The 13,986-nt window shown below is 29.6% G+C and overlaps 5 protein-coding genes and 1 long non-coding RNA gene across 7 annotated transcripts in view; 1 reads left to right on the top strand and 5 right to left on the bottom strand.

Moving 5' to 3' along the window:
* LOC105458515 overlaps positions 1 to 2,454 on the bottom strand; it is a 3,325-nt gene extending 871 nt beyond the window's left edge. Inside the window, exons 1-2 of the long non-coding RNA XR_975543.1 lie at positions 1,981 to 2,454; positions 1,680 to 1,800 (exon numbers count right to left, since the gene is read on the bottom strand). This is a non-coding gene — a long non-coding RNA (uncharacterized LOC105458515). The remainder of the gene's footprint in view (positions 1 to 1,679; positions 1,801 to 1,980) is intronic.
* LOC105458519 (mediator of RNA polymerase II transcription subunit 31) overlaps positions 1,721 to 13,986 on the top strand; it is a 19,280-nt gene continuing 7,014 nt past the window's right edge. The window contains exon 1 of the mRNA XM_011703887.1: positions 1,721 to 1,810. The gene's annotated coding sequence lies outside the window, so the exon portion shown is untranslated. The remainder of the gene's footprint in view (positions 1,811 to 13,986) is intronic.
* On the bottom strand, positions 2,609 to 5,048 carry LOC105458516. The gene is made up of 4 exons (XM_011703883.1): positions 4,927 to 5,048; positions 4,131 to 4,308; positions 3,435 to 3,649; positions 2,609 to 3,127 (listed from the first exon to the last, which is right to left on the bottom strand). Exons 1-4 carry the CDS (start codon positions 4,969 to 4,971, stop codon positions 2,969 to 2,971), a joined length of 597 nt encoding a protein of 198 aa, XP_011702185.1. The 5' UTR covers positions 4,972 to 5,048; the 3' UTR covers positions 2,609 to 2,968.
* Positions 5,257 to 7,798, bottom strand: LOC105458517 (alpha-tocopherol transfer protein-like). 2 transcript variants are annotated; one of them, XM_011703885.1, is made up of 4 exons: positions 7,269 to 7,798; positions 6,591 to 6,896; positions 6,094 to 6,457; positions 5,257 to 5,728 (listed from the first exon to the last, which is right to left on the bottom strand). In XM_011703885.1, exons 2-4 carry the CDS (start codon positions 6,872 to 6,874, stop codon positions 5,471 to 5,473), a joined length of 906 nt encoding a protein of 301 aa, XP_011702187.1. In that variant the 5' UTR covers positions 6,875 to 6,896; positions 7,269 to 7,798; the 3' UTR covers positions 5,257 to 5,470. The 2 variants fall into 2 exon arrangements, with proteins under 2 accessions (XP_011702187.1, XP_011702186.1); XM_011703884.1 differs by having other exon boundaries at positions 7,251 to 7,797.
* Positions 9,114 to 12,485, bottom strand: LOC105458518 (alpha-tocopherol transfer protein-like). The gene is made up of 4 exons (XM_011703886.1): positions 11,923 to 12,485; positions 10,593 to 10,886; positions 9,959 to 10,322; positions 9,114 to 9,643 (listed from the first exon to the last, which is right to left on the bottom strand). The coding sequence occupies exons 2-4, from the start codon at positions 10,874 to 10,876 to the stop codon at positions 9,386 to 9,388; spliced, it is 906 nt and encodes a 301-aa protein (XP_011702188.1). The 5' UTR covers positions 10,877 to 10,886; positions 11,923 to 12,485; the 3' UTR covers positions 9,114 to 9,385.
* LOC105458614 overlaps positions 12,485 to 13,986 on the bottom strand; it is a 5,694-nt gene continuing 4,192 nt past the window's right edge. Inside the window, exons 6-8 of the mRNA XM_011704081.1 lie at positions 13,375 to 13,674; positions 12,914 to 13,277; positions 12,485 to 12,813 (exon numbers count right to left, since the gene is read on the bottom strand). Of these exons, the coding sequence (XP_011702383.1) occupies positions 12,556 to 12,813; positions 12,914 to 13,277; positions 13,375 to 13,674 (922 nt within the window). The 3' untranslated portion in view covers positions 12,485 to 12,555. The remainder of the gene's footprint in view (positions 12,814 to 12,913; positions 13,278 to 13,374; positions 13,675 to 13,986) is intronic.

Raw genomic sequence — 13,986 nt, 5'->3', positions numbered from 1 at the left:
TATTATTTCACTTTTCTGACAGGAAAGGGAAATAATAAAAAATGTTTGTCGATTGATGTTTTTAATATTACTTAATTAAATAATTTAATTTTAATTTTAATTAATTAATTTAATCGTTTTAAAATACATAAAATGTATAAATGTGATTAATTAATTCAATAGTTTTAAAATACATAAAATGTATTTTAAAACAATTAAATTAATTAATTAAAAATAAAATTAAATTATTTAATTAATTAATTTAATCGTTTTAAAATATTATTATAAAATAAAATTAAATAACTTTATTTAATCGTTTTAAAATACATTTTATGTATTTTAAAACGATTAAATTAATTAATTACATTTATACATTTTATGTATTTTAAAACAATTAAATTAATTAATTAAATAATTTAATTAAATAATTTTATTTTATTTTTAATTAATTAATTTAATCGTTTTAAAATACATAAAATGTATTTTAAGAGTTCATACTTATTCTATTAATATAAATAATGTTGAATTTGCGATTGACTTTTCTACAATTATATTGGACTCAAATTAAGAATAAGCGCAATAAATGTTAATAGAGATTTCATCAAACCTTTGCAGTATTCGTTCGGCACCGTGCCGTTTATACCCGTCGCGCGCCGGCCGATCGTCGATTTAATGCGCCACACCTGACGGTGCGCTCTTAATGCCTTATGGTTTGACAGTTTCAACAGCTCACTATTCAAAAACCATTGACACCTCAACATTTTGCTATTAACATTTTCAATTCAGTTTTTCATGAGGAATACGTAGATGCCGGCTCCTCCGGATGACCTGGATCACCCTGTATAATAGTTAAAATTGGTAATTTGAAAAGTTATATCGAGAGAGTTTGACGAATATACGAGAGAGTCGCGAAATGCACACTAGATGTCTCTAGAACTGCCTTGGCAAGCTTCGCAAGCGTCGCATCCATTTTGATTTGAGATACGCGCTACGCGCATCGTGTCTAGATATTTCATTGTAATGACTTTATATTACAGAACACACGGACACAGTCGAGAATTGAGAATTGATTCAATCGTTAACGCTCAAAAGTGTTAGTATGATGTGTTGGGTGTATTTTCCGCAAGTAAGTTTCATTTTGTTAAGCGTTAGTTTAATTAAAGATATATTCTCTACGCACTGATGGAATGTACCCAATAGAAAATTTAAGCACAAATGTAAACGGGTGAGTCCGTAATGTCAACAAACGCTCAAAGAATTGTAAGCGACGAAGAATTTCAGTAAATATGTCATAAAATTCGTTTGACGTCATAAATTTTCTTTTCTCTTGATAAATATGGGTTAAGCTTTGGCGATTATACAGCATATTCATATAGCATCATTTTATCCTTGTTGTTAATTAAATTAAACAAGGAGAAATGATGCTCGATCACAAGCGCTGCAAGTGCTAAACCGAACGCAACCGATATGACATTGTCGCTTATATATAATTTTTCTTTGAGGCCTTTTTTTATATCTCCGCGTATTTAGCGCAGCCGTTTGATTTTCATTTGTGACAAAAAAAATGAAATTCAGAATGCAAATACAATTATTTGATTAAAGACTTTTATATAAAACAAATTAAAATTCATTCGTTTCTGGAGTGATTCAAATCATTTAAAGAATACGCGAATCTTACAATTAGCTTAACTTTATTATACCTATATTTGTATATTTCGTACAGATTTCCAACTATCCAAAATTGGATCCACGACTTTGATTTCTACAAGCTACGTTGTCAATCCCAAGTGCAAATTTTTTGATGCTCATGCCCATCGCCGCCTAGAAAAGCGTAAGTAAGTTGCTTCATATATGTATAAATGTTAATAATATTTTTTACATTTTAAAATACAGAGGTGCACATAAATGATAACTTAATAACTTGACATTGAAAAATTATTTGTATATATAAGGAATATAGTTTTGCTTATCTATGTGCCTTTGAATTGTAATAATTCTTACCGCGATGCCTATGAGAAAGAAACAGAGTAATTTACCGAAAAACTTCATCTTTTACTGGCAATATTTGCTCGAACTAATACCGCTATACGCTGACATTCCTTTTATATCATCACGGTATGATTATGCTCTATGTATCTTTCATTGGAAATGTTTTTTATTTGCGCGGTAGCACTTCCGGCACTTCCAAAAACAATAACAAGTTTCAAAGTTGATCGTTATATCTTCTCGCACATGTACAAATGTAAACGAATCGTTACACGCGAAGAAACATGCATGAAAAAAAGAAACAATGTGTAACAATTATTAGCATTATTCTTCTTTGTTGTTTGTTGAGTTTTAAAAAATAACAAAGAACATATTGCGCAATAGAGTGTTACACAATTTTATTATACAGTGATGACTGGTGTAAAATTTCTATCTTATGATTTATATATTTATTTCCATTTGTTATTAATAAAGTATAATTATCTATAATGACGTTGTATTTTTGAAAACAGTTATAAAAATTAAAAAATAAGTTATGCAAGCTTTGTTTTATAATTTAAAAGATAAAGAAAACATTAAAAATCTATTGTTAAAATTTTACAATCGTTAAATTTTTCTTTATTTTAAGTTCTAATAAGCTTTATTTTATGCAGATTCTAATTGACTTTATTTAGCTTCCATATAAGTTTCTCCTCTACATACAATTATTATAATAATTATTATAATATTTTCTTGGCATTTGGGCACTTGGTTTGCATTATTCCTGATTAAAAATATCTCATTAATTAAATTAATTATATTATAATTAACAATCGTTTTTTTTTGTCGCGCGGACACTTTTTCTATATCATTCAAATTAAATTGATTAAAAAATCCTGACAAAAAAGAGATAAAAAAGAATTTTAGCGAACATTAATTGCGGGCCTCGGGCGAAGCGTAATTTTTTTAGCACGTATATGCAATATGCATTAATTTGTAATGTCAATACGTGTATAAAACATCATTAACACGTCTGATGATCATCTACGTCATTGGCAACGGAAGTTGCCTCGTAAGCCAGTCGTTCAGTTTCCCTTTGCGCTGCGATCGCCGCGTGTTGCTCCGCGATTCTATGATACAATTCATTATGCCTGTCCTTCGCTTTTGCCACGCTCGCTGAATCCTGCAGAGCAATTGAGTAAAGTAATATAAAAACATACAAAGTAGTCGTATAATTAAGTAATCTAACGCCAAATCCAAATAATATTTTTTATTGAGATATCGAATTTCCTGAGAGGAATGTTTTTTTTTTTTTTGGACAAATAGAGAACGCTTCTTCATTCTCGATTAATCTTTAACAGAAGATTTAAGAACTTATTTAATTCTCTATTAATTAAGAATTTGTGATTTTAAAATTAACGAAGGATTTGGAAATCTTCAGTTTTAGTATCCTATATCAAATATATAAGACAAATATATAAGACAATTACTCGTGGTAAATTGACTGGGACATTATGAGCGTTTGCCTCTGCAATCCTGTGATAAAGACGGAAATGTTTTTCTTTAGCCAATCTTACAGCTTCCGAATCGGCAGGTTGAGCAAAAGTATCCTCAAAATTGATTAAAGCAGGATGAAATCCACTTTTATCGGCTGTATATTCCACTGTTCGTACTTTGTACTTTGGATCGATGTACGAATATGTTCCTGAAGCATATACATAAACCGTTAAGATATGCGTTGATTGCAGATTGCGTTATTTTTTCAATTACTGTATTACCAAAGATTTTTATTATTTAACATTAATTAATCAAATTAGAATTAATTCTTTAGATATGATGCAACTTATTTTTCATTGAAAAATATGTAATTAATTTTTAATTAAAAAAAAGGAAAAAAATTCACTCACCCGAGAGTGATTCAATGAGTCTTGCTTTAATATTCATTTTAATTTATATATAATACATTTCAATTTGACAAATTTTATTCTTTGTTTTGTAATTTGATTCAATGCAAATCAATGCAAGTTTGCAATCAATGAAATATAACGAGTACGTTGATACCAGCAGGATCTATTAGCATATAATTGAAACTCCGAGGTAATAAATGTTAACTAGCAAAACTTATAGCGATATAGATATATCCTCCACGATTCAATTAGGAATGATAGTTGTGATATTCGTATTACCGTGTACAATTCCATGTCCATCTCCAGTTTCTTGATGAACACGATCAATATGTCCTGGATATCGTCCCGCCTCATATTGAAAACTATATGGTTTCGGAGGTGGTAGTGGTGTCGTTGACGAATATTCCGAAATATGCGATACGTCTGCCAAGCAAACGTTAATCAAAGCGGCGACTATCTATATAGTTTAAATATAAAATGATAACGATTTGTTAAATGGTTTGATTGCGTCTTAAATTTTTTTAAATACAATCAGTTTGAGATTAATCCAGAAATGTATGTGTATGTGAGATTTTATTTTGAAAGTAAAAATTTAATATTTAAAATATTTTTTTATTTATTCTGAATTCTACATTAATTTCTTCATTGATTGAAATAGATCGGGTGTAAACTCTTAGAAACATTGACGATTTACTCAATTTTATTACAAGAAATTTATAGAAAACGAATGAGAAACTTTGTATTACAAAGAATGCAGCAACTTCTGCACATCAATAGAATTCCAAATGAGTTACATAATCAACCGGTTGTTTCATCATGCAAACTACTGTACATGTTTTCTAAAGAACTTTTTAACTAGAATTATTTGCCTTATATTTTCATATTTTCTTTCTTTATTTTGAATCATTTTCTACTCGTAAGATCATTTTAATATTATATATTTAACTAAAGTATATATAATACACAGTTGTAAACTTTGTTTAAAAAATTGCAAAATTATTTATGCATCGAATTCGATATAATTTGACCGAAATATTTGTGTTGTCAATTAATCGTAAATAATATGCATACTTACGATATGTTTCATTACGAAACTGAAAAGTTGATTGGATCGTTTCATCGATATATTCACACGCGCGTATTGCCGTTTACTGCGAGAATAGCTTGATGGTGAAAGTATTATAAGAAACTGTCGAAAAGGAGGTATTGTAAAGGTTTCTCCACACCGAATCAGTTTTTATATGGTACTTATACACTTGACATTAAATTAACAAGACAATAAATTAAATTTATTATTTTTTATTTGTTTGTTAAATATAATAAAGATCGCAACGTTTGCTTCATATTTTATTAAAATATTACATTATGTAAGGACATTTAAGACCATTTCAAATAAAAACAAACATTTTCTAATTAACGTAAATGTATTTAATGTAACATATTTATTTATTAATATGTTTAAAATCTAGTCTAATCAATAAGTTGTTACTACTATACTATATATTTATTGCCATTAATTGGCTAAATATTTAGCGTTAATAAACATAAAATAGATTAATATTTTTATTTTTAAAAATTAAATCAATATAATTAATGTTGCAAAAGATCTGATTATTTGATCAATCAATTTCAAGCTTCTTGAAGCTTCCTTCAACACCAAACAAATCCATTGCTGACTTTGCCTTGCCCGGTCGTAGCGATTCATTAACACGATGATTAGCTTCGTCATCTTGGAACCAAGGAACATGGTCTATTAATTCTTTCAATTGTTTCTCATGTAACTCTTGTACAGGACCGGCTTGACCGCCTGCTTCGTTTGGAAGAATTTCGATCGGTACGAATTTGTTCAGAGTGTCATTCGTGGTATGCATATGAAACTACAATTTATAAAAATGTAATTTAATTATTTTATTGCGTTTTGCACCGAATTCTGTTTCACGCAATTTTTTCCAAAAAGATAAATAAATAAAATATATATTAGTAAAAAATAAAATATAATATTTATCTCTTTTTAACTGCAATAGTTTAAAAGAAAAGGATAATTTAAAAATAAAACGTTTAATATTAAAAAGTAAAACATATAATAATGTATACATTAAAAATTGTATTTTAAAAGGATACTTATAAAGCAGTGTTTCTAAAACAATTTATATCAAATAGAAATTTGTTTTCCTCATTTTTTCATTTTTAATACGTAATATTGGAACACGTGATTAGTATTGTATAATGATTTCAATCTTACTATATCCATCAGTTGTTTTTTCATGAAAGGTCTCATTATATTCAAGATGGAATCTACTATTGGCGAAGCATTCATGAAATGGAGGCCCTTTAATCGGACAGGCAATCCTTCTTGCAGATAGTAAAGCCATTTCTTCATGCTCATAGGGCTTAAACGGGCGACGTGGCCAAAAGAAACGTTTTTCATGTCTACTAATATTATGTGACCGAGGCAAGTGCCTTCCGTGTAGAGCCATAAATCGATTACCATACTTAACACTTTCATACAATCGTTGAAAACAAAATGTGATGGATCGGCATCTAGGAGTTTTCCATAAATGACTTTATAGCCTTCTTTAGTAGTTCCTACCATAATTATGTCCGTCCTGTAATAAAATTGTTTCTACTTTGTATACTTTGAATTCTCTTTTTTTGCGAGAAATATTGTTGCATCTCTTTGTCACATGTAGAGGACGTCGCTAATGTAACGAAAAAAAAAGAGATTATAAATACACTTACAATATTTCAAATGCTTTTTTGAGGTCTTTATTGTTAATAGGATCTCGATCATTGAAGAACTCAGGTACGTGAGTTCTGACTGTAAAAAAAGTATCGATAGTCGTTTTCGTCGGTTCGAGTCGATAATAATTACTATGTAAGAACAATGCTAATTCGCTGTCTGATATTTTGGGCAGATAAGGCTGCTTGTTGCACCATTCTCTCAATATTTGTATATCTGATTCTTTCAATTCGGGATTTTTCTTTAGTTCTTCCTCGAACGATACTAATTTTATTGAATCCATTATTTATTCTGAATTCAAACTCCTATGGAAGTAAAATTAGTAATTTTAATCAAATCTAGCAATGCACAATTGATGTGTATTGCATCGTAGCAAAATTGATTGTGAAATGTATCTCGTGAACGTAATCGAAAAATTATTTGCGTGCCTATTAATACTTGTAAGCTAAGTAACTTGTTTTACTATATGAAGTACAATTGTCAAACTAAAGTAGGCTGCAGATAATTTCTGATAAATTACATCAATTGTATATTATAAACGTGTGTTATCACATTATGGCATAGGCTATATGTGTACATTATTATTTGATTTATGAATTTACTTAGAGCTTATTAATGAAAGCGAATGAAAGACATTCCAATGAGTTAATTTCATTTACCTTGGATATGTGTGTTACCTGTATGGAAGGATTCCGCTTGGTATAAACTTAGTCCGAGATGTCTTGAAAAGTACTGATTGAAATCTGCATTTACACATATAATACACTTTTTAAGCTGCACCAATGGCGAAGCGGCAATGGATGTATCGCGTGACAGCTGAATACGTTTTAATGCACGTAACGTATAATTTTCATGATTAGGACATGTACACTGAAATTTATTCTACAGACACTACATAGTTTTCTCAATCAGCAAAAATGAGACATGCAATCTAGCAACGAATGTCTGGTATACGCGGATTTATTACGAGCATTTCGTATAACTAAATTAAAAAACGCTGCTGATATAAGAGAAATCAAATGTGAGAGAGTTGTCTATCTTATAATTTCAATAATTTATACTATACAAGTATTACGTGGTCTGTCTCAAAAGTAATGAGACTTTTGGAAAAATCGTTTTATTGAAAATACACTTTACATTTTTTCAAAGTAGAATCCTTGGGCATAAATATAGTGGTTCTAGCGTTGCTGCCATTCTTTGTAGCAGCGCAGGAAGTCTTGACCGAACATGCCTTTCAGAGCACTTGTCGCGGCTGTTTGGACCTTTTTAATTTACCGTCCCAAAACGGTGTCGAACAACGTTGGGATGATTAAAAAAATCCAAGCAGCCGCGACGAATGCTTTGGAAGGCACATCCGGTCATGACTTCCTGCGCTGATACGAAGAGTGGCAGCAACGCTGAAACTGCTGTATTGACGCTCAAGGATCTTACTTTGAAAAATATTAAGTGTATTTTCAATAAAATGGTTTTTTCAGAATTAATCTCATTACTTTTGGGATAGACCATGTATGTCGATACAGAATAATATTAATATTTATTTGCTGTACATACTATATAGTATGTATATAGTATCAATCGTGCAGTCGCGCGATTAATTGTTTGTAGAAATTATTTATATCTACTTGTCAATATTTACAAATAGATTAAAATAATGACATATATCAAAATAGAGTGCCTGGATTAACTTTACATGGATGAATGTATTATACAAATTATTTAATGCTCTCTCTATTATTAGATACGACATGACTATACGTATTTTTAAAAGTATTTGTGTCACAAAAGAGAAATGACATCTCAACAAATCTATTACAGTGACTATAAGAAATATGAATGCCATGTAAAAATAGTACATATTTGTCATTGGCGTGCCGAAGATTACATTACACTAGTAAGCAGTATAATAGCATTAAGACAAATCTAAGAAAAATGCATTACACTGTCAATCCATGATATATATTTAGAGACAATTTACAATTAAGAAGACAACTTACAATTAAGAATCGGTACAATTGATAGTCGCAGTTAGACGCATCTATTATTTTCAAAACTGTAAATAACTATAGATGGGAAACATTTCCTTACACCGTAAATATATATCATATTTGGTAACAGATAACGATTAACTAATTAATATTTCTTACATTATTCAATATAATAATAATATTCTATATTAAAATTGCCGTGTTACCGGCGAAAACTACTTATCCTATCTTAAAATTGCCATGTTACCGGCATTGAAGCCTCTTTCCCCAATGTTTAAAAATTCATATCTTCCAAAAAAATAAAGATATAGACTTCTTTCTGGGCTCATCTTAAAGATGAATTTTGTGACTATTTTTTAAGAAATCGTGATTTTATTTAAAAATTGCCGATTCAAAATGGCCGATTAAAATGTATTTTATTGAAAATTGTTAAAATTTGTTTAATTAAAATGTAATTTGGTATAAATGTTATTGGACGATGTATGGAGTTTAATACGCACCGCGCGCAAAGCATCATTTTTTTTGAAAATTTATTTTTTATCAAAAATTGTTAACATTTGTTTAATTAAAATGTAAATTGGTATAAATGTTATTGGAAGATGTATGGGATTTAACACGCAGCGCGCACCCGTTATGTACTAGTTGTGTTAAATAGCTAGAAGTTTTTTATCAATCCAAATGCAATGAACTTGCATGTGTTTGATCAATTAAGTAATATTAAAAGAGATTGCATAAGAATAGAAATGGCTATAAATTGTATATAAAGTTATAAATCTTTTTTAAATTGTATATAAAGTTATAAATCTTTTTTAATCTATATCAAGTTTTTTAAAACTACCCTCTGCACCAAACAAATCATTCGCTGATTTGCTCTTGCCAATTCTCAATGCTTCGTTAACACGTCTGGTTGTTTCGTCCAGCAGGAACCATTCACGATAGTCCTCGAGTTTCTTCACTTGAATTTCAGCCAATTCGTGTATAGAACCCCCTTTTCCACCCACTTCATTCGGTAATGCATCCACTGGGATGTATTCGGAAATGCTTTTTAACGATGAGTGAAAATGCATCTAGAAGATACTTACTTATAAATAAGTTCAGAAAAACTTGTCTGAGTACTAATTTAATAAGTAGAACAGTATAGCATTGAGTATAAAAATTTTTAATTAAAATTTTTATGCTATGGGCAATTATACATATATATACATTCTGAATTTGTTTAAATCAGTAAAAGTACAATTAAAAATAGTTATTTGTGACATTAAAATGATTTAATTGTTATATTTAATTGTTATATCGCTACTGGTTGCAAATAAATCTTAAAAACGCGTATATTGTTGTTAAATAATTACAGTTGAAATTGATTATTAATTTGTAATACTTACTATATCTATCAATTCTTTCTTCATGAAAGGTTTCGTCATGTTCATTAACAATTCTATGGCAGGTGGAGCGTTTATCATATGCATTTCCTTTAAACGAAGTGGCACTGCCTCTTGGATATAATATAAATGTTTTTTGAGTCCCAATGGATTCATTCGTGTCATATGACCGAAGGATGTTTTGCTAACGTCGCTGATGTAGACATAACCATCCTGAATACCATCCTCCAAAATATACATGTCGCATAACATCGTGAAATATTTGATACTGTCATTAAAATCATAAAGAGAAGGATCGGGGTCTAGTATTGTTCCATATATCATTCTATAGCCGTCCTTCGTTGTTCCTTCCAGGGGAAAAGCAGTCCTTTTTAGATTAAATTAATTTACTTCAATTTATTAATATATCAGTATATGTAAAAATATTAGTAAAAATATTCTATATTTTTAAAAATCTACAATTAAATATTAGTACAGCTATATAAGTTTTATAGGATTTGTTTTTTTTCTGTATAAATCTCAAAATGTGTATTATACTTAAAATATTTCAAATATTACAAATTAACATTTTGAAACATACATTAACAAGTCATACTACTACTATTTGTTCACTAATATTTCTAAAATCGTTTCTTACATGACTTTTGAGGTCTGTCGTAGCCCCTTTTCCGTAAGCACATCTCGATTGCAAAAAAATTCTGGTGAGTGTGTCCTGACCGTGTAATAATTCTCAATTGTGTTTTTTGTTGATTCCATTTGATAATAATTGCTGTGAAGAAACAAGGCAAGAAAGCTATCCTCAATTTTTGGCAAGTGTGGTTGTTTCTCGCACCATTCTCTCAGTAATTGTATATCGGATAACTTCAATTGAGGACTCTTCTTCATTTCTTCCTCTAATGAGATACTTTTTATTGTTGACATTGGAATTTTGCTTAAATTGCAAAATAAAATTATTTTATTGTATTTGATTGCGAATAGAAAAATATCTGGGAAAATGGATTACAAAAGTCAATTTTTATTATTTTAAATTTATTGTGGACAGTTTAACAATTAACAAAAAAATTCTGTAAAACTTATTGTTAGTAAGACTGATTGGTCAGAAAATAAGACAATTTTTAATAGATAATTTAAAAAATTATTTTCTGAACAACTAGTCAGAAACTAGTCAATGCCAAGCAGGATTAGTATATGTATACAAAATAACACTTATTTTATAAATTACTTAATCAAATAATTTAGTTATTATTCCGTGATTAAAAATTAACCAGAAATTCATTATTACAGTTAGTTGTAATAAATATACACATTATTCTGTGCCAGGCATGTCCAACTTCCATCGGCACAGGTTTCTTATCCCTACTCTCAAACATTCTTTTTTCATTACGCTATCTTTTTCCTCGTGTGATTCCTCAGTCTATCTCACTCCTTACATTCTCCATCTCACTCCACGATAAAATGGAGTAGTGGAAGTATTTCGGCTTCGGAATTCGAAGCTAAAGTTGGACATGCCTGCTCTACGCTTAAAAAATATGGAAATGCATTAACAAATGTCTTTTTTTAAATTATTTTCATGAACATTGAGGTTATTACAGAAGTAATTAAAGCTATTCAATTTGATTTTTAACATTGCGTTGTTATCTTTTTATATGGTATATTACATAAAACATTTCAAATATTTCAAAAATTAACATTTGAAAATATTTATGGGACATCCCATGTAAACATGATAATAAGTGTCTGAGTGAAATTTGTTAAGTCGAAATAAGATATTTGAAGGCTTGAAATTTTTATTTTTATAAAATTCGTCTTATTTCGAACTTTGCCCAAACATTAATTATTCCACTTGATGTAGAACGTCTCTCGTTTATTTCCAATATGAATGTGACGTTTAATATCTATACATATGATTTATGTAGATTAACATGCCGAAATTGAATATAATTTATAAGTATTAACGAATTTAATACCTTATTAAGAAACACTTCCTTTTTTTCACAATATTTTTTTGCTTCCGAGTTTTCAAAGTTAGTAATGACAACGACGTACTGAACAGTTCAAAGGCTTGGCAAGCACTGGAAACCGGTTTTCTAGCAGACGCTACCACGACGTTTAATTTGTATTATAAATTAATTCTAAACAGTAGGAGAAAATTACGTGTTACGATGTTTACGTGTGTAACTTCTATGAGCATTATGCGATATTATCGTGTATGCGCGTCAAGGTTTCAGTAGCGCTTCTTTGTGGCAAACACTGTAAAAGAACGCTTAATTAAGGAGCGAACATAAAGGAATAAACAATGAACATGTATGTGTACATACGTATAACAAGCCATTATAACATCTAACTTAGTTACATAACAATTATTATCAGATTTATGTGTACAAATTGTGTATTGCCAAGTAATACGATTATTAAGATAATTTCATAATTGAATTATGTTATACAAATCCCCTTTTGTGTTTATTTTTATAAATGTTGATATGACATAATTTATAAACAGTAAAAAATTATTGAATGATAGAAATATAATATTTTGTAGTACTTGAAGAGAGAGAGAGAGAGAGAGAGAACGTTTAGAAGATTATTAAAAATTTTACTGATTAATCTAGCTCCAACTTTTTAAAGCTACCCTCTACACCGAATAAGTTTTCTGCACTTTCGCATTTGCCAACTCGCAAAGATTCGTTCACTCGTGAGTAAACTTCATCATATTGAAACCAATCGCGAAATTCTTCCAGCAATTTGATGTGCTTAGCAGCTATTTCTTCGATAGGTCCCGCTTTCCCACCGTACTCATTTGGCAAAGCTTCGATAGGTAGAAATTTCTTTACAGTTTCCATGCTCGAATGAAAATGCAGCTACAAAAATAATAAATGAGTCTTCATATCTCATACATATTTTTCTTTTCTTAAAAAAGACGAAAGACTTTAACATGTGTATAACACGTCGTTGACTTACAAGATTCATCAATTCCTTCTTCATAAAAGGTTTTATTAAATTTATTAGCGTATCTACCATAGACATGGTGTTGAGTATGTGTAAGGCCTTCAAACGAACCGGAATAGCTTCTTGTATATAGACTAAACCTTTTTTCAATCCTATTAAATTTATATTAGCGATATGACCAAAAGACAAGCCACTTGCATCAAGAATAACAACCAATCCTTCGCTGGTACCTTGTACCACATTTTGTATCTCACAAGTCATAAGTAGATATTTATTGCACTCGAAATAGTTGAATTTATTTGGATTTGGATCCAGAAATTTGGCAAGTGTCATAATGTATCCTTCTTTGGTTTTTTGCTCTAATGGCACAGCTGCTCTATTATCGAAAGAATGTTTTCTGATATGATTTTCTATATCCTGATATGATTTTTAACGATATTTGTTGATCTTAATAATTTTATAGGATAACTTACATGGTAGAAAAGGCTTTTCGCAATTCCTTCCATGCGATTGGATCTCTATTAGAGAACACTTCTGGCAAAAGCGTTCTTATGGTGAAAAAATTGTCTATCGTCTTCTTAGTCGCCTCTATACGATAATAATTGCTATGTAGAAACAAAACAAGATATAACATCTCTATTCGTGGCAGATGAGGTTGCTTTTCCATCCAATCCTTCAACATTTGCAAATCTGACATTTTGAGTTCCGGATTTCGTTTGCACTCTTCCTCTATACTGACATATTGAATTGGTAACATCGTTGCTTTGATCGACCTACAAATTTGTGCTCGTTTATAATTTTTTCTAAAAAAACTTGCGCAAAAAAAGAAAAATGTATAAAATCATGCAGAGAAACAAAATGAATATACATATCGAGCACAAACTTTTGATTAACTAAAAATATGATTGATACTAAATCGATTATACATAATTAAACCAGATAATGTTGTTTTGAACTGTATCAGGTATACTTGCTTGTATCTTTATTTATTGGAAAAATTGCTCTTGCGAGATAGAGCAACATGCTGATATAATATATTGTATTATATGTATAATTCAAATAATCGAAAGCTGCAGAATTATATC

The sequence above is a fragment of the Wasmannia auropunctata genome, unplaced genomic scaffold (assembly GCF_000956235.1).
Source record: "Wasmannia auropunctata unplaced genomic scaffold, wasmannia.A_1.0 LD334508.1, whole genome shotgun sequence".
NCBI lineage: Eukaryota > Metazoa > Arthropoda > Insecta > Hymenoptera > Formicidae > Wasmannia > Wasmannia auropunctata.
This window is presented reverse-complemented; position numbering and strand designations above follow the sequence as displayed.

Excerpts from the sequence above, each read along its gene's own strand:
- LOC105458516 (XM_011703883.1), bottom strand. The coding sequence starts at position 4,971 with ATGAAACGATCCAATCAACTTTTCAGTTTCGTAATGAAACATATC. Across the intron at positions 3,650-4,130 it reads TGGACATGGAATTGTACACG|GAACATATTCGTACATCGAT; the intron begins GTAATACGAATA and ends TATATGCTTCAG. Across the intron at positions 3,128-3,434 it reads TCCCAGTCAATTTACCACGA|GATTCAGCGAGCGTGGCAAA; the intron begins GTAATTGTCTTA and ends ATTGCTCTGCAG.
- LOC105458517 (XM_011703885.1), bottom strand. The coding sequence starts at position 6,874 with ATGGATTCAATAAAATTAGTATCGTTCGAGGAAGAACTAAAGAAAAAT. Across the intron at positions 6,458-6,590 it reads AAAAAAGCATTTGAAATATT|GACGGACATAATTATGGTAG; the intron begins GTAAGTGTATTT and ends ATTTTATTACAG. Across the intron at positions 5,729-6,093 it reads AAAAACAACTGATGGATATA|TTTCATATGCATACCACGAA; the intron begins GTAAGATTGAAA and ends TATAAATTGTAG.
- LOC105458518 (XM_011703886.1), bottom strand. The coding sequence starts at position 10,876 with ATGTCAACAATAAAAAGTATCTCATTAGAGGAAGAAATGAAGAAGAGT. Across the intron at positions 10,323-10,592 it reads CGACAGACCTCAAAAGTCAT|GACTGCTTTTCCCCTGGAAG; the intron begins GTAAGAAACGAT and ends TAATCTAAAAAG. Across the intron at positions 9,644-9,958 it reads AGAAAGAATTGATAGATATA|ATGCATTTTCACTCATCGTT; the intron begins GTAAGTATTACA and ends AGTATCTTCTAG.